Source organism: Ctenopharyngodon idella, chromosome 10, assembly GCF_019924925.1.
Source record: "Ctenopharyngodon idella isolate HZGC_01 chromosome 10, HZGC01, whole genome shotgun sequence".
In the NCBI taxonomy this organism is placed as follows: Eukaryota; Metazoa; Chordata; class Actinopteri; order Cypriniformes; family Xenocyprididae; genus Ctenopharyngodon; species Ctenopharyngodon idella.
Genome location: NC_067229.1, coordinates 37,987,995 through 38,014,302, shown reverse-complemented (window position 1 = coordinate 38,014,302; position 26,308 = coordinate 37,987,995). Strand labels below are relative to the sequence as shown.

Below are 26,308 nucleotides of genomic sequence, written 5' to 3'. Positions count from 1 at the left end.
CCCTGCCACTATTTGTTGATTAGCTCGTCCAGGAAATTTTTTAACAAACTTCTTGCTCTCCCTGCACCGTTTTGCGCCCTTGAAAGTGGCGATAATTGTCGCCCCCTGCTGATCGAGTTCACAGCGGCAGTTAGTTTCCATAACAACGTGTAAACACATCTGAAAAGGTCGAAATAAATACGTAAAATACAAAAAGAAAACACGGGTAAGATTGCTCACTTACCCACAGATTATCTTAACACAGCCTGTTGTAAGGTTTAATTAATGCTGTTGTTTTTGTTTGTTTTTCATATCAAGGATACGATGTAAACAAATTGTGTAGCTATAAGTGAAAATGAGCAAGACAGATACAACATCTGTAGCAGAGGCCTTCATACAGTTCCAGTTAGTACTTTGCTCAATATTATCTACTTTGCGTTTCATTGTCTATCCTTACTTTGCCTGTTCTCTTGACATAATAGGCTATCTTTATTTATTTCTAATAGAATTCAGGTTAAAAAGAAAGAAATTCAAGATTTTAAGGACGAAATGTTTCAACTAGAAGATAAGCAGCAACAACTGATAAAGCTGGTAAGTGGAGACCTTATGTTTGTGAGGATGATGATGAAGAGGAGGGAGGCTAAATTGAAACATGTATCTGCAGCAGGAGCAGCTGAGAGAAAAGCAGACGCGTCGCGTGCGTGAGCTAAATAAACAGATAAAGGAGCGGGAGAGGAACCTGGAGCAAAAGCAGCGGGAAGATGAAGAGCAGGTGAAGAACATGGCTCAAGAGAACCTGGAGATAAAACAAGAGCAAGAGAAAGAACTAGAAGGTACCTGAGTGACACAACAAAGTTTTGATGTAATAATTCACTCAAAAATGAAAGTCTATCGTCATTTAACTTACCTCTCTTCTTTTTGATACAAAAAAATTAATTTAAAAAAATTACGAGGGCACATGAATTAAAAAATAATGATGTGTAAGAAGGATTTATAATAAATTCTGCAATATAAAAATAAGAATGGTGACTTTAATGTACTAAAAAGGTGATTTCTAAAATAGAAATTCAGTATATAATAAAACACCTTCTATGTACAGGTTAGCAAGCAAATGAACCCAGAATATAGAATAAGTTTCACATTAAGCTTTTCCCATAGAAAACCATAATAAAGAAAATGCTTAACAAACAATTTAGCATGTTGCGTTCATATTCTGGGCTCATCCTTGACTGTATATGTATTCTTGATAAAGTGTACTGATTTTAATCTTTTATCATGTCTAATACAGTGTTTGCAGAATTATTAGGCAAGTTGATTTTCTGATCATTTTTTTTTTCAGGCATATCTTACCAATTCCAAACCACATTAATCTTAATAACTACTATTAATTTTGTATTTAATAATTTATAAGTGATATATAATTGTTCATGACGGCTGGAAATGAAAAATGCCTTATATTCAGGTGTGCATAATTATTAGGTACATTTTCTTTTACAGATAAAATTAGCCAAAAAAGACATTTAACTTTAATAAAAAATTATTAAATGCCCATGAGAAGGATGCAATACTAGAAATTGCATTTAACTTAAGGCATGACCATTGGACAGCAAAACGCTCATTGGGTCAAAAGGGTCAAACAAAAACAGGTGGAGAAGAAAAGACACATGTTTACTGCAAAAGAATGAAGAATTCAGTGTGAAACCGTCAGGAACCCTTTAGTCTCCAGCGCCACCATTTTCCAGAACTGCAACCTACCTGGAGTCTCCAGAAGTGCAAGGTGTCAGGATCTCAGAGACTTGAGTTAGGTAAAGAATACTAAAAAAAGACCCCCACTTAATAAGAATCACAAAATACATGAATAATGTTTTTTTTATAGACTTTATAGACAGACAGATTTAGAGTGACTCTTGAAGGACCAGCACCACATCCTCTTGAACCACTGTTTGAAAAATGTATCTCCCAGAATCTGGCAGTAAGTTTTGGAAGATAATTTTCCGTTCTCTGCAAAACGGACTTCAGGGTAGGAGATGAACTAAAAATGAACTCCCACACCTTACTGCAGATGTGGTGCTGGTCCTTCAAGAGTCACTCTCAATCTGTCTGTCTATAAAGCCTATAAAAAAAACAGTCTTTATGTATTTTACAACACTTCAGATTGAGATTCTTATTAAGTGGGGGTCATTTTTTAGTATGGTTTACCTAACCTAAGTCTCTGAGATCCTGACACCTTGCACTTCTGGAGACTCCAGGTAGGTTGCAGTTCTGGAAAAAAGTGGTGCTGGAGACTAAAGGATTCCTGATGGTTTCACACTTAATTCTTCAGCTTAATTATTAATTCTTTTGCAGTTAACATGTGTCTTTTCTTCTCCACCTGTTTTTCTCTAACCCATTGAGCGTTTTGCTGTCCAATGGTCATGCCTAACCTGCAATTTCTAGTTTTGCATTAGTATTGCATCCTTCTCATGGGCATTTAATAATTTTTGACTTTTTTAGTCTTAGTTAAATCTCTTTTTTTGGCTAATTTTATCTGTAAAAGAAAACATACCTAATAATTATGCATGCCTGAATATAAGGCGTTTTTCATTTCCAGCCTTCATGAACAATTATATATTACTTATAAATGATTAAATAGAAAAATTAATAGTAGTTATTAAGATTAATATGGTTTGGAATTGGTAAGATGTGCCTGGAAAAAAAATATGATCAGAAAATCAACTTGCCTAATAATTCTGCACGCACTGTACATATGCCACGTTGAGCGTTTTTGACGTTTCAGAATGTCCCGGTATTTCAAGCTTCAAAATGCAAAATTCCATAAAAATTATAAAGCAATTCAATATGACTCATACGCTTTATTCAGCAACATTATTCTTTGTGTTGGTGTGTTCATAAGAAGTAGTTAGCGATGTCCAGTTCAGAATGAATCATTCAAGAGTTGGATCTTCAGTGAAACAGTTGATCCAGTTCATAAAGAGCATTTTCTTAGTATTGTGTTAATATTTGTCGTGTGTGCATTTGTGCGAGAAAGAACTGCGCTGTAAACTTGCAAGGCTGCAGGTGCAAGTGGAGGAACTGCAGAAGGAAAGGCAGGAATGGCTTCAGTACAAGAACGAGGGCAGCTTGAAAGACCATCAAAAGATAGAAAAACTGGAAAAAAACATTGCCTCTACACAAAAGATTTTCCAGGAGTTATCAGGTGTGTTTTCCATCTTCTGCATTAACTTTAGAGCAATCAGAACACATATCTTTTATATTTAAATATTGTATTACATACAATTGTGGTCATAAGTGTATATACATCTTGCAAAATCTGCTAAATGTTATTTAAAAAAATATTGATTTTATTATTATTATTATTATTTATTACCAGTGTTGGGGAAAGTTACTTTTATAAGTAATGCATTACAATATGTAACAATCTTGTAATGCGTTACCCCAATACTGTTTATTACCGCCCTGAATAAACTATTTTTAGCCAACAAGACAAATAACAGCTAAATTTATAAAAATTATTCCTAATACTGTACATCAAAATCTGGATGATCCATGACTGTTATTATTTATTTATTTAGTGATAGTTGTTTATGAGTTCCTTGTATGTCCTGAGCAGTTTTCTGAAGAAAACAGTCGTAAATCTTCCAAGTAAAAACCACAGAATTAAGAATCAAGCATATGTACATTTTTTAACTGGTTTGTGTAAATTGAGTTAAAATTTTGTCTTGTGGACAATATGTAGAAATTTACTATGTGAAAGTGAAAGTCTATTTAAAATGATTAACATTTTGCAGACTCTGTAAGGTGTATGTAAACTTATGACCAAAACAGTAATGTTTAAATATAAATTATATAACACAAATAATAATTTAATAAAAATATTCAGAACATTTTCAGAGATCTCTGGTTGCAATTGTTGAAGAAACTGAGCAAAAGATATCACAGAGTATTGCGGGTGTAAATCAGCTTGCCTTTAAGGTACTGCAGCCTGCAGATACATTATTGTTGTCTGAATATCTAGTATATCTGTACTGAGGTACCGAAACTGTCTGTATGTTTCAGAGAGCAGCTGAAAACCTTAATAATGACAGTAAATTAATGATTGAAGAACATGTTTGCCTGAATGAACAGGTGTGGTCAAGATTTAGGTTCTATCATACATACATTGTACATGCATTGTACCCTTTGTCCATGCAAAGATTATAAAGTGCAGCTAATCTCTCTTGTCAGGTTCCCCTATATAATAAGGAGATCGCAGTGTTGGAATCCACCGTCCAGCAGTTAGAAGAGGAAAACCTAGAACATGTTAATAATATTTTCCAAATACTCCGTATGGCTGATCCTCAGTTCAGGTATGAGTTTGACTTTGAAGGAATGAGACTATTCTGGACCATAAAGTTTGAATTCATAGTGTTCTGTTGTTTCCCTCAGCCAAGATAATGAATTGCTTACGCAATCTGCTAGCCTTGGGTCCCATGAAACCAGTAGTATGGAAAGGAACATAATGAAAATAAGCCTTGAGGAAACGTCAGGTAATCCAAACATCGCTAAAAATAGCAGTGTTCAGTCTAAGAATATAAAAAAGACTTAACTGAACACCTGGTGCTTTTTAACTAAGCAGCACTGCCATTTTATAACCAATAGAAGGCGCCATAACAGTAGACATGCTGAAACAGAAAAGAAGAGTAGCACAAGTATAATACCTGCAGAAAGCACCCATTAGCATTCCCATTCATCTCAATGGCAGTAGTTCAGACTCTCGGAAGTACGCGATTTGAAAGGTTACTTCTGTGTGAGTTGTGCTTCATTGGTACTTGACAACAGGAATGTCTGGGAAACTTCACTGTGACCACCTTTATTTTACTCAAATCAGTAACCACCATTTTAAAAAACCCACAGGAAATATGCTACAATGCTAATTTTCTTCTTAGATTAAAGACTACAAAACTGACTAGCTCCATTTAATTAGCACTAAACTCTTCTTTGCCAACTAATATTAAACAAAGCAATAAGACTTATTGTAATCATAAGTAAAACACTTTTAAACTAAAAATAAATAAAATAAAAATACCACAGCCTAGTATTACCAGTTTTGGAGACTTTTATAGCTCTCTGAATACTGCCACTGTTCAGCCCTCACTAATGGCTCTTAAAGTAGAGGAAGTTTTGTCATTATATACACAATACATTACAGGGCAGCAGTGTTTCATTAGTGCTCAAAACTTCATGTCCTCAGCAGTTTAAACTTAATGGCCTCTGAGTGCAGCTCTAGCTAACAGCCACACACCTACTTTATACATTGACGCTGGCCAGAAAATACCTATCATTAACCACCCATAATGTCTATTTCATTCCAGAGTTGGTCAACAGACCCCCGTATCCCCACCAGCCGTTAGAGGAAGCTGAAGGGGCTCAACAGGAAAGAGATGTGACCGCCTCTGATGGCACAACTCCTTCCACTCCACCTGACCTCAGCAAGACTAATTTCAAGGTAAACAAATTGTACTACATTCATAGACAATACTAGCTGTATTTGCCCCACCTAGTCACATTCAGAGTGAAAATGGCATCAATAAATCGTCATTAATTTTTGATTAGCAACAAATGCATGACTTATACCACCTCAGAAAGACCCTCTGTGCTTCTGTTTATAACAGATATTATCAGACAAAATACCCTGCCAAAGGCAGCAAATCTTAAATAGACCCTCTCAGTGGCACATAAGGGAGATAAGGCCTGTGGAAACACAGTGACTGTGATTTTCCCACTGCCAGTTCCAGGCATCATGGGCTAGAATATAGATGAAACGAGCACGGGAACAGTCACTGCCCTTGTTAATGAAGCCAAACTGGAACCCGCTTTAAGAGCGCTGCATTTGTGTTTGTGTTAAGGAGCCGATGCATCTGGACTTGCTGGGGCGCAGGCTGCTGTGCGTGATAGGTAAAGCATCCCCCCTGCACCCACCGCCTAATGACCCCATGGATGTGAGCGAAGAGATGACCTTTGACCTGTTGCAAACTGCAAAGTGGCCAATTACAACAAAGATCATCAATAGCAAGTTTCAGCAATCAGATTCACAGTCTGGAGAATCTGATGCATCTTTATACAACACCTGTGAAATTCAGCAGTTATATGTCAATTAAAATACAAGAATGGCAAATAATTTCCATGGATTCCAAAAAACAATTATAAACACACACTAGGGCTGAGCGGTTCTTGGTAAAAAAAATTAAACTGTACCGTTCACACACGGTTCGGCACGCACTTGCACTGCGGTTCATCTCATATCTGACCACGCATGCGCATCTATAATATGTTTGTTGAAAATAAATAAAACAGACAAAGGCAGGCTAATGTATGTTTCTGTCGATGAATACGCATTCTGGCTTACCCTTAAACTTTATTCAATAGAAGTGCCTTATGCTCGAATATGAGCAGTCATTTACGCTGCCATCACTCGGCGCAAGAGCGCAGGCGAGACCTGAACAGCACACATTGCTATCTGTGTTTAAACTCTTTTAAAGGGTTAGTTCACCCAAAAATTTTGTCATTAATCACTCACCCTCATGTTGTTCCACACCCTTAATTTGTGTTCTGAAGATGGACGAAGGTATTAAGATATTTTTGATGAAATCCGAGACGTATCTGACTCGTCCTTAGACAGCAATATAATCAACACTTTCAAGGTCCAGATAAAGACATCGTTAAAATAACATGACTGCAGTGGTTCAACCTTAATGTTATGAAGCGACGAGAATACTTTTTGTGCACAAAAACAAAACAAAAATAACTTTATTCAACAACCTCTTCTCTTCCCTATCATTATCCTTATGCAGGTGACGCAGCAAGCACAATAAAGGCTTCCGTGTTTACGTCCGAATGCCGGCTCAGTATTGGCCAAAGCTGATCACGTGAGCAGCACAACGCATGCATGTGATGCTGACGCAGGAGCCGGCCAATAATGAGTCGGAGTTCTGATGTAGAACCTGGAAGCGCTCGACGTAAACAACGTATGAAAATGACACAGAAGAGAAGAAATTGTTGAATAAAGTTTTTTTTTTTTTTTGTGCACAAAAAGTTCTCGTTGCTTCATAAAATTAAGATTGAACCACTGTAGTCATGTCGACTATTTTAATGATGTCTTTATTACAAGTCTTGTGCTTTAATGGACAAATTCACACAAAAATTGTCAACATGCCCATCTTGGCGAGTATCCTAGCAAACATAGTAGGTTATGTCTTAAGTGAACTTAAACACTCGAGAAAGAATGCATGTGTTCAGCATCAGTGTACTGTATCCTTGCATTATGTCTTAAAGCGAAAGCAGCCTAATATTCCTGCTGTCTGTATGTGTTTTTAATGTTAATCAAACAACAAAAGACAAGGAAATCACTCACTGCTCTTGACTGAATAGCTTTTGTAACTTAATAATAATAATAATGATTAATATTTAATTTATACAGTGTAATTATATGCAATGTAGTTTTACATTTGATTAGCTACTTTATTCAATTTCTGTACCTGAAAACTACAATTAGATACCTGAAAAGCACTTTTTTTTTTTATTTCTATCTTTACTCTTCTGTATTTATTTGTGCTGTTGCATGTGGTTTGATTATTTGTTTTTATTTTCTTTATTTTTATTTGACAGTAGTCCTTTTTTCCCCCTGAACATAGCACATACCGAACCGTACAGAAACCGTGAGCCTAAAACCGAATTTGAACCTTTGCACCCCTAACACACACACAACAACAACAACATTACATTTAAAAATCTACTCAATAAGTAAAGAAACACACTTAGTTCTGTGGAAGATGCACTTTATTTGAAAACCACCCAAATTCTGCTTCATTTTTTTGTCATAAACAAAATAGAATCTGCAGGGATGATGCAGTAAATATGCTAAATCAATGGATAGAATCGCCCTCATATTCGGACCACCCTTTGTGTATTTCCCTACTGGACAGGGCCTGTTTTATGTACATGGAGCACTGATCAACAGCGCCCCCTTTCTTCACTCTACTGGACCTACAGCTAGACACTACCGACCCAATCCGATGCCGACAGCAACCTGCGATTCTCACTCACATTTACACACTCACACCCACAAACACACACGCAACTGCTCTTGGATGGCCCGAAAACGAAGGCGACTCTGCACATTCAGGTTGAAAAGGCAGCCATATAACTGTCAAATGTAAAAATGACATGCCAAGCAGAAAGCAATACAGATCTTCCCCAAATGCAATGCCGCTGAATCACAAATGTAGTGCTTTGCTAAATGCTCCCTCACGAAACCCACCCCCACCCCCACCCGGGGCACAGAACTGACTATGTGGAATAACGATTTTTTGTATATTTTATCCTATGTCCATTACAAATGAAGGGCGGTGAGCGTTTGAGCAACAAAGAAATTGCACTAGACATACAACTGCTTCTGAGAATACTTAGTGCTGTATCAGTCAGTTTATAAGTGTCCATTTCCCCCCATTTTTTATATTATATATATATTTTTTCATAATTCAGTCATTCAAATCCGAATTATACAACCAATCATACCCATATGAATGCATAATTCGAAACACCTCCGTAAGGAAGAGCTCAAAAGAAAAAAAAAAAGAAAAAAAAAAAAGATTATTCATTTCTTTCATGTCCTCAGTGGGTAAATCATAAATAAATACAGACAATACACAAGGAATGTCTACTGCAAATGTCATAACATAAAAAATAAAAATAAAATAGAAATAATAGAAACCAATGTTAGAATTTCGAATTGGAGAAGGTTAAATCAGGTATTGCTTGATTGATGATCGGATAAAGACAGAACTCCACCCAAATCCCGATCCCTCGATTTGCCATTTCATGGAAAAAAGTGAAGCCATGTTTGTGTGAAAACCCACTACATTCCTGCACTCACGCTCTCTCAACACCCTTGTGTTTCGTTACAGACACAGAGCGGTACAATAACCGCGTTAGACAAATTACAAAATGAGCGCGTGTCCTCCATATCTGGGCAACAGAGTCTTACCCCTCCCAACCCCACCCATCATATCCCATAATGCCCCTCCCACCCCTCCCTCTGATTCCTGTACAGGTTTGTACTGGGGCAGAATTCTCCTTGAAGAGTCAAACAGCCAACTGGAGAGAGATTAAAGGTTTGAGATTTGCCGTATAATTCATCCTTGGGAAGCGTCGACCCTCTTCACCTACATGAACTGCATCTGGAATCAGAGAAACACATATTACTGATGCAATCGAGAGACATTTTCAGGACTTGTTTCTGTATAGTTGATTTTAACACATTATGATGAACAGAAACATTATCACATCATAGTGTCCAGGACAATATGTTTGGATGTTTGTTGGATGACTGACTGAATATCCTGATTTTAGAGTCACAAAATGAACTGAATATGCAAATATAATCAGTAAAGAAGCCAATCAATGATGAGATGAGTATATGAAGCTGCAACTCAAAAATGATTCAAATTTAAAGGAGTCATGTCACATTTTCCACAGTTTTATTTAAACGTTTTACTAATGCATTAAACGTGCACAATCAGATTTTTCTAAATCACACATACTGTACACTTAGCTCTCACATGTGACTTAACATGCACTAATTAATCTGTCCACAAGGTGGCAAATCTGTCCATGGTCATTGCTTCACAGCCGAAAAAGAAACGAGGAGATAAAATAATGTCAACAACAAGAAACTGCTGGAGGCCACAATCTACAACAGAAGCTCAAGATGACAAGCACTTGTGGGAGGGGGTTGAGACAACTCTAGTTTAAGAGTATAAAGTCATTGACACATTTTTATCTAGAGAGAAATAGCAAAGACACTAGACAAGGACAAAACTTAACGCACGTGTCAAACACCTGTGCTATCAAATGAATGTACTTTGGAAGCTGTTCACATACGCCAAGGGTTCACATTAAACCTTAAAGGGTTAGTTCACCCAAAAATGAAACTTCTGTCATTAATTACTCATCCTCATGTCGTTCTAAGCCTGAAAGACCTTCATTCATCTTCAGAACACAAATTAAGCTATTTTTTATCTCCCATTGAAAGCAACGAAATTGCCAAATTCAAGGTCCAGAAAAGTAGTAAAGACTTCGTTAAAATAGTAAGCCTCAGGCTGAAGGAAATGCATATTTACGCCTGTACAGTAGAGGGCGCAGCTCAAACAAACCTTTCAGCTGTGCTGCCATTCTGATAAAGTCGTTATTTTTGTTTTGTTTTTGCGCAGAAAAGTATTCTCGTCACTTCATAACATTAAGGTTGAACCACTGTAGTCACTACAGTGGTTCAACCTTAATGTTATGAAGTGACGAGAATACTTTTCTGCGCAAAAACAAAACAAAAATAACGACTTTATTCAACAATTTCCTCCCTACTCTGTCAGTCTTCTACGCTATTTACATTGAAGACACTTTTTGCAGAGCTTCCGGGTTCTATGTCAGAACGCCGATTCTGTATTGGCCGGCTCCTGCGTTAGCATCACTCGCATGCGTTGTGCTGCTCACCTGAACAGCGTCGGCCAATAATGAGCCGGCATTCGGACGGAAACATGGAAGCGCTGCACTGGATCAACTTCATTGGCGACTGACAGGGAACAGAAGAAATTGTTGAATAAAGTCATTAATAAAGTGAATAAAGTGTTTTTTTTTTACAAAAAGTATTCTCCTCGGTTCATAACATTAAGGTTGAACCACTGTAGTCATGTTGACTATTTTAACAATGTCTTTACCACTTTTCCGGACCTTCAATGTGGTAAGATTAAAAAAAAAAAAACCTCTCGGATTTCATCAAAAATATCTTAGTTTGTGTTCCGAAGATAAACGAAGGTCTTGCAGGTTTGGAACAACATGAGGGTGAGTTATTAATGACAGAAATTTCATTTTTGGGTGAACTAACCCTTTAAAAAAAAACTTTGGGCTTTACTGCAGTGCCTTTAAGACACGCCCCCTCACATGTAAAATGAGCAACAGCACTCAATCAATGTCGTGCAAGACCCCAAAGCTAAAAAAGAACTTTACACAAACTTTTCCTTTTCTTTGTGCAATAGCCTATGGTTAGCAAGCTAACAGCTTAGCATACTAGCTTAGCATTATGTTAACTTTTAAGAAAAGCTTTTTTGATTAGCTCGAACAAGATATCAGCCTCTTTGCAAAGCCTGCATCGCATTCCGACAAATTTAGAAAATTCTCACTGAAATGTGCAACATAAAAGATAGGACTGGACTGAAATGATCTTTTTTGTTTCTCTGGCGACGTATACCAGACTTCTTCAATCAGCTTAAACCCTGCCCCTTTCTCACAATCAACTGCAAGCTCACATTCAGATCTGCCTCCATCCAATCAACAATCGATGCACAGAACCAAGTGTCCGTCCTACATTTTTTTTCTTTTTCGATATTCCGCTTCATTCGCATATACGTCACAATACTGAAAAGATCTGTCATTACTTCTATTACATTACGACCTTTAAACATTTAACTCCACATGATATGACCCCTTTAAATCACAGGGTAAAACAACAAAATCATGCATGATTTGTAAATGAACTTCAAAAGCTCTGTAAAAATGTAAAGAAAGATCATTTCAACAGAAGCTGAACCGTTACAAATCACATCATAATGATGGATATACAAACAGTAGTATTGCAGCACATGGAGAAAAACAGGGGTAAGAGTTTTGACAATAGAAACACTGTTATAAAGCAAGAAACTGCAGATCACACACACGCACACACACACACACACACACAGCAGACATGCTGTACCTAAAGACGCTCTAAAGGAAATCCTTCAAAGACAGCTGTGCAAAAGGGTCCTGTCCCGGAGCTCTGAGAGGACTTGAACTGGAAGGACTAGAGGCTGTAGAGAGCTAGTTCAGAAAGAACGAGAGAGATTGAAGGGGTCCGAGTACAGCCAGGAAACACTCAGACACACACACACAAGAGGAAATCTCAGAGCCAGACAGGCTAGAGAATAAAAGAGAGGTTCAGAAAGAGAGAGGGTGTTTGCTAGCCACTAAAATCCTACTCGTTCTGCAGGACGGTACCGATTTCCAGCACTAACACTACTACAGAAATGAAGCGGAGTGGCAGGGGGCATGATATGTATTTCGAGCTGAGAATTAGGTGCGAGTGTGGAATACATATGCTTCCCCAGACATGTGTGAAGGCCACCATGCTAGCTTTCATATTCAGAACAGCGCTGCGATGGCACATGAGGGTGAACAAACTAGAGCGCATTCTGAATAAAGCATCTGCCGTTCTTGAGTGGCTTCTAGAATACAGCATGATCAGTCAGGGTTGAGCTGATGGCTCTATTCCAAGAAGGATCATGGGGCTGGATAAATGCAAAAACAGCGGAGACCTATGGATAACTACTGTGCTCTAAAATGGGCGAATATGATTTGATTAAGGCAGGGGTGTACAACCCTGCTCCTAGAGGGCCACTGTCCTGGAACGTTTAGCTCCAACCCCCATTAAACACACCTGAAGCAGCTAATCAAGGTCTTACTAGGCATACTAGAAACATCCAAGGTGTGTTGAGGCAAGTTGGAGCTAAACTCTGCAGGATAGTGGCCCTCCAGGACTGAGTTTTGACACCCCTGAATTAAGGTGTGGTCACATTACCAAAATTTCATGGGCAAAAAGGTCAATTATCTGCTGTCAATAGTCTAGCGATTAAGCAGAAATAACTTTCAAACCAAGCAACTTTCTGTTGGGCAAAGCGGCAAATTTGCATGAGCAACTTGAACCTGTTGTGAAATCTGCATGGGGAAATCTTTTGGAAATTCCAGTTCTTGTGAATTTCTTTTGAAATGACTGGATTGTGTCTGCGAAAATTCGCCAACAATAAATGTCACCACACCTTAAAGGATTAGTCCACTTTTAAATTAAAATTTCCTGATAATTTACTCACCCCCGTGTCATCTAAGATGTCCATGTCCTTCTTTCTTCAGTCGAAAAGAAAAGAAGGTTTTTGAGGAAAACATTCCAGGATTTTTCTCCATATAGTGGACTTCAGTGGTCTCCAAACGGTTGAAGGTAAAAATTACAGTTTCAGTGCAGCTTCAAAGGGCTTTAAACGATACCAAACGAGGAATAAGGGTCTTATCTAGAGAAACGATAGGTCATTTTCTAGAAATTTTTTAAATGTATGCGCTTTATATAAACAAATGATCGCTGTTCAAGTGGTTCCGCCAAAACCGCACTTCTGTATTCTTCAAAAAGCTTGAATAGGGAAGGTGTAGGACATTCAGCGTAAGCTTTTTGAAGAATACGGAAGTGCGGTTTTGGTGGAACCACCTGAAGGCGATCATTTGTTTATATAAAGCGCATACATTTAAAAATTTTTAGAAAATGACCTATCGTTTCTCTAGATAAGACCATTGAAGTCCACTATATGGAGAAAAATCCTGGAATGTTTTCCTCAAAAACCTTTTCGACTGAAGAAAGAAATATATAAATATCTTGGATGACATGGGGGTAAGTAAATTATCATGAAATTTTAATAGGAAAGTGAACTAATCCTTTAACGCTTCCAAATTTGATTTGTAACCTTATTGTGTGTGAGGTCATACCTGTGCCCCTGAGACTGGGCCGAAGGGATTGGCTGGCCGCATCACAGGCTGCGTATACATCATGGTGGGCTGGGTCATCATGGTCATGGAGCCCATTTGAGGGGGCTAGAAAGAAAAATAAAACCAAAGTTAAAGGGATAAAGAAACAGAAATAGAAACCAAATGAGCAATGTGCAATACTTGTCATGACTTTTTGTGAGTGTTAGCATCTGGAACTTTAAATGCCATTGGTTTACAGAGTTCCTCCGTTGACATTGTGTTTGACAGTACTGAAACTCAGCAGAGGAATGTGAGCCAGTCTGAACCCAGTGTTCTCATCTGATCAGACTGAAGTTACTGTTTAACTCCACCTGAGCTACATGACACGCAGCAGACAGGAAAAGTTACACAGAGAAACTTTTTTGGGGGGGGTTTGGAGCAACTCATATTCTTCTACATTAGTTCTAACTCTTAACAGAAAAAAGCTGAGGTAGTTACAGGATTTGGACTGAAGAATCCAAAATGGATGAGTCATAATAGCAGTTATGTAAGTGCAGATGCTGTTATTGAAAAGCGTCATTTACAGAGTGCCTTCCTCTCTTTTAACCATTAACCACGGCCTGCGCTGCTTTACCTGTATGGCTTATTCAACCTCTATTATTGAATATAATGTAAAACTCTAAAAGATGAGGTGAGTCAAGGAAAGACTCAGTGACAGAATCATGTCCATGTGCCCCATCAGTAAATGGATTTAAATGCAATAATAAAAAATAAAAAAATTGCAGCAAGCAGCGTGGGGCCGTGGGAACAGAGCGAGGCCGGTGGCACGAGTGCTAATGAGCGTCAACTGCACACCACACCGGTCTCGAGTCCCACTGAGGTTCTCCGGAAGGATAAAAGGGGTGATGACAGTGCGAGCTACATCAGAATTAGAACATGGGTTTCCTTTCAGGCTTAATAAATAAGTAAACAAACAACCTCTAGACTATCCAGTCTTAAGGCCCGTTCACACCAAGAACGATAACTGTAAAGATAACGATGAAGATATAGTTCTAAAAATCATTCTAAATATAAAATAGCAGAGTCCACAGCTAAAACAATAACAATAAAGAAAACAATATTGTTCCAGCTGTTGAACAATAAAACACTGACAGCCAATCAGAATCCATTCTAATTTAAGGGCCCGCGCATTTTAAATGGCAGACGACATTGCAGAGAATTTAATCGCAGAGGTCCAGAAAAAGCTACCATTTGTTTGACAAGTCAAACCCCCTTTTCAAGGATACTTTAAAGATAATGGATATATGGAAAACAATCGGTCATACCCTCGGAATAAATGGTGAGAAGTATTAACGACATGATCATTATGCCAGGCTAGCAAACAGTGTAAAATAAAATTACCTCAGGTATCCAGCACTAGTTTCGACAAAATTGTCTATCTTCCTTTTTTTTATTCCACTTCGTCAGCTAAATTCACTGTTAGATTAGATCAATTACACTAGCTATTCACTTGAAACATAGCATGCTGAGGACATCTGCTGGTTAAAACTGTAAATGCAACAAGAACAGCAAAAATATGTTGTACACACTTTGAAACTGCAGGGCATGAGCTTAGAATAAACAGACCATTATTGTTTGTTGGTGTGGACACAAATATAGTTATCGTCAGTGTTGTCATTGCTTGTTTTTTTAATAACAACAAAAAAAGTTATATTTTAGGCAAGTGTTAAGGCCCTTTCACACCAAAAGTGAAATAAGTAAGCCTCAGGCTGAAGGAAATGCATATTTACGCTCAAACAAACCTTTCAGCTGTGCTGCCATTCTGATTGAAGAAGAATAGGATACAGGAGACGGAAGTTCAACACTCTTATTTCTAAATTTAATCTGAAGTATTTTTATTATTATATGGTTGAATTAGGTCATTAAAAGGTCAGCAGCAAAGACATTGGTTAATACAGTGAGATTAAATACAAAGTATATTTGTGTAATTTAATATAGTTTATTATTACAAGTTTGTGTAAAATTCTGATTGCATTTCTCTATTTTTATTCACTTTGAGGAATAATGAATGTTTTTGTGCAAGTGAGATGAGTAAATGCATGTTCACATTTAGTCTAGAACTACAATAACCATTATATTTACACAGCGCACACAACAACTCTGCACTTTATTTCTCTCAACATAAGGACAGGAGAGCTGTCAGTCAATAAATGTGAAAAAAGTAACTTGCTTTACTTATTTGAAGAAGTAACTTAGATATGTTGTGGTAAATTGATAAAGCAATGCGTTACTTTACTAGTTACTTGAAAAAGTAATCTGATTACATAACTCAGTTACTTGTAATGCGTTACCCCCAACACTGGTTATCGTTATAGTTATCTTTATAGTTATCATTCTTGGTGTGAATGGGCCTTTACACTGGGGAAAAAAATGTTTTTCAAGAACACGTGAAACACTCATTGATGCCCATCTTTTTCCTTAAAACTAAGGGCTCATGGAGGAGGAAGCAATGCAGAAAACCCCGCTAACATGATTAATAAAACACAGAGAAAAAAAAAGTCTCTGTAACGTTAACCTGCACTCAATGAAGAGGTGCTTGGAGCTCTAGAGAGCCCTTCATCGTGTTCTGCACACCCACACTACACCGGTGGGGACTGACAGCATCACTGCAGTCTCTGAATATACCGGAGTTGAAAAGCTAATACTTCTGTCACTGATGGAGTGAGTAATGCATAAATTCTCAGTTTCCACTCACCATTGTGTATCCCATCATTCCTGTGGGCGTTGTGGCAGGGAAGGCCATGACAGAGGGAGCCTAGGAGGAAACATTCGATATTAGAACAGAAATACCACAGGTAAAACATCATCAGGTTTTTTTAAGCATGAAAGAACGATTCTTCTGAACACCTTAAGTGAGAAATTTCCACTCGTGCAGCCACGAGATCACAACTGCCCCAGACACGCCATCTCAGTTTCCACATTTACACACGACGCTCGGTGAACAAAGGCAGCTTTGTGCAAGTGGACTAACAGAATGCTTTTTTTTTTTTTTTTTTAATTTATTAGCAAAAGATACTTCAGTCTTTTTCAGCTTTCTTTCTTCATGGAGAGTCACTCACATCTGGGAAACATTAGAGATGTCTTTACACACAGAGCATCAAAACAGGAATATACGCAAGGAGATAAAGAGGAAGAGAGCGAGAAACAGTGTGTGTGTGTCCTCTTTGAAGGCAGAGTGATTAGTTGCAGGTGCAAGGCTCTGGTGGAAGAGAGAAGCTCTTTGTGAAGGAGCTGTGAGATTCTCAATAAGACCTTCGGTAGCCACAGACACACTTTTATTTCCACTGGTGCCTCGTTCCTCTGAACAGCCTCCTAAATTCAATAATGGTGACCAAATGACCAATGAATTGTTAAATAAACATTTTTATCGAACACAAGATTATTTATCCATGAACTATGACAACTTTGGAAAATGCAGAGAAGATTGTTTAGATGTCATGACACCCTTTACTGTGCTGGTGTATATAGAGCTTTGATGGAGAAAAGTAATTAGACATTTAATTGTTCATGCTCATTTTGCCTTTAAATTCAACAAAAGTGACAGTAAATAATTTTACATTGTTACAAGAAAAATTCTAATAAATGCTGTTGCTTTTGAACTTTCTATTAAGGAATCGTGAAAATATTGTATAATGTGTCCTCAAACATCAATCACAATTGTTTTCAACATTGATAAGAAATGTTTCCTAAGCAGCAAATCAGCATATTAGAATGATTTATGAAGGATCATGAGACACCAAGACTAAAAAGTAATGTGTTATGGCTAAAAAAAAAAATCTGCTTTGCAATCAATAAACTACATTTTAAAATATATTATATTAAACAGTTATTTTAAATTGTAATAATATTTCAGAATATTACAGTTTTACTATATTTTTGATCAAATAAACACAGCCTTCGAGCATAATAGATTCATTAAAAAACATTTTCTAAAAAATCTTAAAGATCCCCAATCTTTTCAACAAAAAAGTGTGCTGTCAAACGATTAATCACGATTAAATCGCATCCAAAATAAGTTTGTTTACGTAATATATATGTGTACTGTGTATATTATGTATATATAAACACACACGCATACATTTATATATTTAAGAAATATATTACATATATACACATAATATTTTATATATAAATATATTTTGTTAAATATACACATGCATGTGCATTTATATATACATATTAAATATACGCAGTGCACACACATATATTATGTAAACACAAACTTTTATTAATCGCGATGAGATTAATCGTTTGACAGCAACATTTTACAAATGCTCTGAACACTGTTGGTCCTTTCTGAATGTAGAGCCACAGTTACACATTTCATAAATAAATAATTTGATTTTAAGCCAAAAATTGATCCTTTAGAAATGTAAAACTCAATATTGTGTGCTTGTCTGTGTATATCACACTGAATCAGAACAAACTGAAATGAATCTCAAGATAATGAGAGATAAATATGCTGGCATATTTACGGAATCTCAGTTAAGATGCAAACGGTACAATGTAAACTTGTATCTAGAGTAAGCAAACAGCTCAGCTGTACAGCAGTCTTAAGAGAAACACCATCTACAGAAACATTTAACTCTGCAGGAGTTAATGTGACTAAATCATGCTGATGTACTTATAAATCCAGCTCAAAACATCCTGTTTAAGAAAGAAATCTCTCCAGTGGAAGTGTTTCCATCAGAACGTTTACCAAGTCACGTTATGGATCTGAATCAAACATTTGGAGTACCTTGTATTAGAATTTGCACATTGTCCAGTAAACCCTCCACTGGAAACACTAGCCCATTGATTCACGCCAAAATGACTACAGTTGTTTGCTGATGGCGATAAACAAATGAATTCGATGAGGGAAGGGTAGAGGAGGAAGAGATCTGTCAGCCATGCTGAGATAACGTGGTTAGATCAGCTCATGGGTTTCAGTGCAATTTTGGTCACTCAAACACACACAGGTCATAAATTGTGACCAAAGCAAAGGCGGTGGCGGTGGTTAATAATCTCATGCGATTCAGAGAATAGTTCAACTCAACATTTCGACTTACGTATTGTGGGAAAAGCATGCCATTCTGTTTATCCCCCGGACGAGAACAGTTACACAACGCAACAAACACAATTAGAGGGCATACAACACAATAACATCTCACACTGTAAGCTCACACATACACATTGTAAACACAGACAAGACAGAATACATTCCATCTGTTTTTGAGGGTGGATTACAGCTCTGTTCCAAAAGCTAGTGTGCTGCCTACCTAGACAACAATAAGGACAGTAGGCAGCAAAATCACGTTGCTTTATAAGATATGTCAATTTGGTCAAAATAAAAGCAGAATCTATATATGTTTCAGAAATAAGGCCACGCCAGTGAAAATAAAACCACAACAATAATAAACATAATAATATTGGAAAGTATCCTGAAAAGTATTACTATAAAATAGTATTACTAATTAAAATACTATTTCATCCCATATTTGTGTAAAGTATCAAGTTGTTAGCTTAGCCACATGCTAACTTCAAAGTATACGGACATGGAATCAACTTCCAATTTGGAAAAGTGCAACAGATTACCACCTGAAGTTGTACCAACTCGGAAATTGTTAAACATCGCTGATATGCGATTGTGGGATGACACAAGAGCACCAACGAAGATATTGACAGTTAATAATAAACAGATGAAGTAAATTACATGAAGTTCTATTACATGACAATAAAACCTGTTACGCAAATGTTTGAAGAGACAGGAGTCTCTACTGATCATTGAACACCTACAAAACAAATGTTAGCATAATGCTAGCAACTTTGTGTCTATATACATCATCATCCAAGCACTGGACTGCCATTTTGGCCACATAAAATGAATTTTTGCTAATGTACAGCCTTTGAATTCAGTCACTTATGATGCTGTCTTAGAAGTTAGCTGCCCATGTAGACAGCAGACAGCGAGGCAGCTCATCAGGGTTTGGAACAGAGCCCATGTTTCAGAATCAGTGGAGGATCTCCAGCTATTGTCCGTCTATTGGTTTATGACAGCTGTTTCTAGCATGAGTTGTGTTTCATTTGAGTCAGAGAAAGCACATATTGTTTCCTCACCATAGTGGCAGGGTTCCATGTTGTGGTCGGAGCCGTCTTTGGTTGCCAGTTGGTTCCTCCAGTCAACTTCTTCTCTCCGGGTTGAATCCAGTGTATGTCACTGAGGAGGAACAGAAGAAACAATCATGATAAAGTTTAGAGAAAACTATGAATTTGGATTGAGATGAGTGGCAAATCATACTTCTTCATTGTTCCATTTCCAATACCGAGATCTGTAAGAAAAAGAAAACTTGTGAGGGCTATGCCAGCCATTGTGTAATGCTATAATTCACCCTTTTAAGATGAATAAATCAACAAATAGCATGAAAGTTGATGTTCCTGATGTTCCATATCGCAACTTCAATTTTATTTTGATTAATCGTGCAGCCCTAACACAGAGGGTTTGCTTGATGTAACAAAAACAGGACGCTTACTGCCCACAAGGTTGGCCAGGGAGGAATCCAAATCATCGGAAACCAGTTTGCCTGGCTGTTGGGCGCTGGGCGTCAGGCCCTGGCTGGGAGAGGCCACTGTGGGTTTCAAGATGCCACCTAAAATATCATCTTAAACAAACAGAGGAGAGGGAATGGGAGAGGGATAAAAGACGCAGACAACACACACAAACACAAAAAGTGCAATTAGGTTGGGTGGAGCAAGAGGCAGCTGGCCTCAGAGCTAATGTTGCAGGACTGAAAGTGGAAGAATGTGGATAAAATCTTGTGAAGTCAACTCACCCAGACATGCAGTGCCATGCAAAGCCAGCGGCCCAAACAGATCAAACCACAAAGTGAGAAGAGAGAAAGAGGACAGAATGAGGAACATCTCAAAATATGACTGTGCAACTTATGGTGGTCTTATTTTGACATGACATAAACTTACATTAAAAAATGCTTAGAAATTTAAGCTAAATTCAAGTCAAGTTCCATAATGTTCCATATGAATTTCTTTTCCTTTGAAACAACATGCATAATAACACCAATAATTTGTATTTATGCTCAATTTAACATTGATTTATTAATTTATGTGTCGTAAGCTGGATTCAAACATGAGTCGCCCATATGAGCACCATGGCTCAATGTTTTAGAGTGCTAACCACTGCTCCAACATAAGATATCTTGGTTTCAAACCAGTCATGGGTTTAAATCAAAACAGAGACTTGATAAAACCAATATTCAAGCAAATTAATGCAACAAGGTTGTTTTATGAAAAGCCTAAGATGTGATTTTGTCACTGCAGTGTGTTCCAAACATGCAGTATTGAGAACATGACACAAAAGAGATCAAGTGTCTAAACACATTGTGATCCCTTTTCTTTTAAAAATACCACGGCAAACTACTAATAGAATGAAAAACGGTCGTATAACCATCTTCACATGCTAGTTCCACTCTGCTAGCTTAAGCATGGTCCAATTATCTACTCCATAAAGGCTCTGGGTCCCCAAAACGCATTGGCCTTCAGCAGTGAGATGGATGTGAAGCATCATGTGGAGAGAAAAGCAGTGAGTGAGTCACAGCAACTGAGTTAACTTCTCTCTTACCAGCAGAGTCTGTGCTGTTGGCGGCCGACTTATTGCCGAACACGGAGTCAAAGTCGACATTAAGGCCTGTCGAACTGGGAGGCTGGGCGGCGGGAGGTGCAGAGAACCCTGTGTTAGAGGAAACAAGGTCAGACCTAAAAAAAAAAAATTAAAAAAAAACCCCCCACCACAGGCTGGTTCGCCTACACATGTTATGGCAGGAAAAATGCCAGACAGTGGTTAATGTTTTCTTCCAGTTCATGGGTAATGCATAATTGCCATCATTAATTTAAATGGATCGATTCTGTCGTAGTTGAGAGACTTCCAAAAATGTCAGCTATTTGACTGGGTTAGCCAACAACATGATTGTATTAAAAAAAGCAGCCATTTAACTTTAACCAACATCAACTTCATCATGCCAACTTAGACAAAAGCTCCTCATTTATTCCCCTTCTTCATTGTACCTGTAAACTAGTATCCTAAATGAGTATGAGCCATTTAAGGTGAAAGTAAGGAATAATTGACGACAGGCCATTGAATTATTAGAAAATAATGTACACCTGAGGTGGTAATACAGCCACGATGTGAAGCGGAGGTTACCACACCTCAAGACACTGTTCAGATGTTAGTATGCATTTTAAGACATTTGTCAGGTTTTTGTCCTTAAACAATCGTGTGTGGGACTAATTTCTTACGCATCTCATCCCAAGCCTCTGTTGCTAATTCAAAAACAATTTCAGAACTAGTAACGGAGGCTTGAGCCTCGATAGCAGACTAATACAGTTGATACAGTTATTAACACAGTTGAGAGAGAGAGTTGAATAAGCATATGTGAATTAGCCTAACTGATCTCTCACGGCTGCAGTCTCTACTAATAGCGAAACTATTAGTTTATCTACCTCAAGGACTGCACAGTTATTACCTCACTGGTGAGAAATGTCATGTAGCTTTTAAGTTGCTCTACAGTAACTATTTTACTAATTAATTCGTCAGAGCAGCATGGACAACATGTTTCTGTGCGAGTGTGTGTCCATACTATACAGTATGTGTGTACGTTTGAAAGAGAGAGTATGCGATTTCAGGACACAATAAAACATATTTTGTGGCAAAAACCATGACAATAATTTGTCGTTTTTATCCTATTGTTTACTATATTTATTTGCTTGGTCGGTGTCATTGTGGGTTTTGTTTCTTTTGTGGTTGTAGGCTGCAAGGAGTAGGACCTACTGAAACAGCCTAACTGAAATCATTTGGCGAAGTGATTTGGCAAGACCTGCCTAGAACTACTTTAGCCGTGCGTTTCCCTGAAAATAATTGCACATCTTAGAACGTTCGTCAACCAATCAGATTCAAGCTTTCAACAGCCCTGCAGTATAGACCTTAAGCGCTAGAGAAACAAGCGTGCCGCCATCTTTATAAAATTGTCTTTGAACTTCCGGTTTGCGGTAGCTCTGTACATTTCTATGGCATCGCTGTCAAAGAATAATTCGCTGGTTAAGTGGATTTACTTTTGTAGAGATAATGAAAGTTAACATGAGTATTGTAATTAATTAAATAGCTAAATAGAAATAAAAATAAAAAAACTAAAAATGACAAAAGGCACAACGAAATTACTAAAATAAAAAGATCCACATATACATAAAAATATATAAATAATACTAGAATAATCACCTTGAAGGTGACATGAAAGAGGAATTTTTTATTTTTTTTTAACTTAATTGGACTAAATTAAGGTAAACTATTAAACTGACGACCCTATTTAAAATAAATAAATAAATAATCTTAGTTATGAAGGTTGAAAACACGTTGCAAACTTGAACTGTGAACCAAATGTCTGAATCAACTTCCAACCTGTTCCTATCAGCTCAACAAAAGCACACCTGTGAATGGAACAAAAAAAAAGGACAAGAGACAGCTGTAGGAAAGAAAGAGAGACAGGCTAGAGGGACGACACCTACCTCCGAATAGTCCAGCTACAGCGGAGGGCTCAGAGTGGAAGAGAGGAGTGTTAGGGTAGGCAGCTGGAGAGCAGAACGAGTCTGACAGGCCCAGAACAAAAGCACAGGAGAGCCAGAAATGGGAAAATTAGTGAAGTAAGACAGGAATATGCAATAAAAATGAAAAATAATACCAGGGAAAAAGATATAAAGCCTGCATACTCTATATTCAAGTTAAGAGGGTGGAGTTAAAACAAAAACTAAGTTTCAATTTTTAGGGGGTAAAAAGGACTCAGAGGGGAAACCATGGGGGAACGCCACTATGTTTCCTGAGGTCAGAAAACATAAATCACGCTGTGACGTCTGTACCTGAGAGGAAGCAGCCCATCCGAGCGCAGGGCTCGACGGGTGACGCAACGGAACTGCTCGAATCAATAAAGGGATTGTAATTATCTGGAGAACCAAGAAATGAAATTGACATTTGGGAAAAACTTTAAAACTTAACACTCTAAGGATGGGAGGAATAAAAAGGGTAAAAGAAAAATCAAGGAAGGCAGCAAAGCACAACCAAGCAGATTTATATTTTTTGAGTAAGGTGGTCCAGAGACCATCATACAAACCCATACAGAAAAATCACCATATAAAAAGCAATTATTTGAGGTTTAGTGTGGGCAAAAAGGACCACCAAACTCAAATAGGGAACATACATTTTTAAGCAGTTAATTTGTACTTGATAACAGCCATTCTCACTCTTGAACACATTTGTCTATTCATATTAGACCAGCATTACTAGACCATAAAAGATAAGTCACCATATTACAGCTGTACAAACACAAACACGCTTTACAGTAACAACAAACCATCTGTCTGTCACTCTATCAAATATGTTATTGTTCGCTCCGAGAACATAATAAATAATGTCCCCAGCATAGAACAAACTCACAGAAGCTAGACTTCCTTTATTGCTTTAACACAATCATAGAAAGGCATACACATACACAAACAAACACACAGGCTGTGTTTCAAAACCTAGGCTGTGTTTAGAATAGCATACTTCTCTTACCATTTCTGCAGTATATATTGCATAATATGACAATTTTATGAATTATAATTATTTACCATTTGCCAAAATAAGCAGTATACAACCCAGGTACACTGCAAGAATCACTGTATCCCACAATGCAATGCGTTTGACATGACCTTCAATTTCCACTGTGAAAAATGAATAGGAAGTTAAAATAAAAACTGCCAGAGTTTTATTTTTTCTAGACTCACGATTTGATAATTTTTTTTTATATAATGGTACCTTATTTTATTCTTTTTTTATCTTTTTTTTTCTTCTTGTCACTGCTGTTGTGTATTCTACATATACCAATCATGAAATGACATTTTTTAAATGTATTTTTTTTTTTTTTTTTTTTTTTACTCATTTCCATTTCCGATAACCAAAGGGCAGCTCACGGATTAAAAATGCATGTAATTTGTCTTAATAAAGCATGTAATAAAGTCTTAAAGTAACATCATAATGCTACTATATATGTATAACATTTTACATAAATATTATAGTAGAATTCTGTATAAAACATTTAATGCTTAAAGGTGCAGTAAACAATTTCTGAGAAATGCTGTTAATATTTGAAATCACCAAAACAAACACGCACCTACCCAAAAGGATCACACACCCATCTTGATAGCTCCACCCCCAAATTCACAAACACGCGATACAGCACAGGCACCTCCCCCTTAATGAGTGGGCACGCTCCTTACTGCTGATTGGCTACAAGTGTGTTTTGGTGCTCTGATTTACACAGTATTTAACTAATTAGTAAGCAAAAATTCATTTATTTATGTAAACAATTTAATTAATTAGTATGTGAAATTTAATTCTAATTAATTTTTTTGTAAACAGGCATTATTTAGTGTATACTACTGTATGCAGTAGGCTAGTATTCCATTTTGAGCTGCCTTCGCAGACAGCATTTTTGCGCATCATAGGCGCATTTGAAGTTTTGAGTTGGATCTAAAAAATACTGTCTAGGTAGGCAGCTCACTAGGTTTTGAGTACACAGCTGGTATGAACTTGAGACACACGTATCAGGTATTTTAAGGGTTAAATCGGGTCACTGCCCAGCAGGTCTCTGTACACTTGATGCGATGGAGCATTCAGGATAAAAATGAGAGTGGAGGGAAAACAGACCAGCACGCAGCAGGTGAAAGAAAGCAAACAGTGCACCACATGAGAAAAAAAAAACAGCCGTTTACCACCGAACATTTCATGACTGGATGTCCTAGAGGAAAAACTAACAGCATCTGAAGACACAACAGGCAGATGGACAGGATCAACAACAGGTTTTGTAAGGAAAGGATTTAAGTTTGGAATGGAGTCGTCAACGGCCTCTGTAGACGTGAAAGGATCTACACGGCCAAAGACAAGACAGAAACAGAACATAACAAGAAGAGGTTAGAGAGAGAGATTCCGAGAGAACATGCAAACAGAGACTAACAGACAAAATGAGGTGGAGTCTGTTTGGTCTAGACTTAGATGCTTTCAGATGTAAATAAACTACCATCGCACTAGACTGAATCAGACATCCGACACGGGTTGTAATGAACATGTAACAAATCATGCATCTAAGATAAATGGACAGGAATGATTCTTTGAATCAGGACAAATATTACAATGCACAAAATTGTATTTGACTGGCAATCAAATACATTCAGTAAACCTTAGTGTGATTTGCAGCTTTAAAGTTGTACTAAAATGATGTAATACATAACTATTTACATATACACAATATTAAATATTATTAATTACTTTTTATTATTGTAAAACTTTAAAGCTTCAAATCCATAACTTTTTACTGGCTGTGCATAAGTTTCAATGTGTGTGTGTGTGTGTGTATATTATATTATAAATAATACTGCCATATATCACATATAACAACATATGTGAGGAAATGTGAGAATTTTCATTTTTGGATGAACTAATCCTTTAATGTTAATAGTGAAAATGATATGAGGCATTCATAGATGTTGAATTTCACATTAAATTTTGGGACATAATTTATTTTAATAATGTATAATACTGTGTGTGTGTGTATATATACATACACACACACACACACACACACATACACACAGTATTATACATTATTAAAATAAAACATTA

At 37.2% G+C, this 26,308-nt stretch overlaps 2 protein-coding genes across 24 annotated transcripts in view; one reads left to right on the top strand and one right to left on the bottom strand.

Annotated features, from left to right (window-relative positions):
* Positions 1-117: 117 nt before the first annotated feature.
* ccdc83 (coiled-coil domain containing 83) lies at positions 118-6,237 on the top strand. Its single transcript, XM_051909292.1, has 11 exons — positions 118-205; positions 298-384; positions 486-570; positions 644-812; positions 3,008-3,175; positions 3,860-3,951; positions 4,036-4,104; positions 4,204-4,325; positions 4,405-4,505; positions 5,331-5,464; positions 5,865-6,237. The coding sequence occupies exons 2-11, from the start codon at positions 335-337 to the stop codon at positions 6,114-6,116; spliced, it is 1,242 nt and encodes a 413-aa protein (XP_051765252.1). The 5' UTR covers positions 118-205; positions 298-334; the 3' UTR covers positions 6,117-6,237.
* Positions 6,238-7,776: 1,539 nt separating this feature from the next.
* The window catches only part of picalma (phosphatidylinositol binding clathrin assembly protein a), a 45,969-nt gene continuing 27,437 nt past the window's right edge, over positions 7,777-26,308 (bottom strand). For 2 of the 23 annotated variants that reach the window (XM_051909248.1, XM_051909249.1), the window contains exons 13-24: positions 25,402-25,554; positions 23,509-23,592; positions 23,161-23,241; positions 21,224-21,331; positions 20,121-20,249; positions 19,889-19,919; positions 19,708-19,807; positions 18,660-18,683; positions 16,307-16,366; positions 13,573-13,677; positions 11,762-11,865; positions 7,777-9,194 (exon numbers count right to left, since the gene is read on the bottom strand). In XM_051909248.1, the coding sequence (XP_051765208.1) occupies positions 11,773-11,865; positions 13,573-13,677; positions 16,307-16,366; positions 18,660-18,683; positions 19,708-19,807; positions 19,889-19,919; positions 20,121-20,249; positions 21,224-21,331; positions 23,161-23,241; positions 23,509-23,592; positions 25,402-25,554 (968 nt within the window). In that variant the 3' untranslated portion in view covers positions 7,777-9,194; positions 11,762-11,772. The remainder of the gene's footprint in view (positions 9,195-11,761; positions 11,866-13,572; positions 13,678-16,306; positions 16,367-18,659; positions 18,684-19,707; positions 19,808-19,888; positions 19,920-20,120; positions 20,250-21,223; positions 21,332-23,160; positions 23,242-23,508; positions 23,593-25,401; positions 25,555-26,308) is intronic. The other 21 variants (XM_051909250.1, XM_051909252.1, XM_051909256.1 and 18 more) reach the window with 21 other exon arrangements.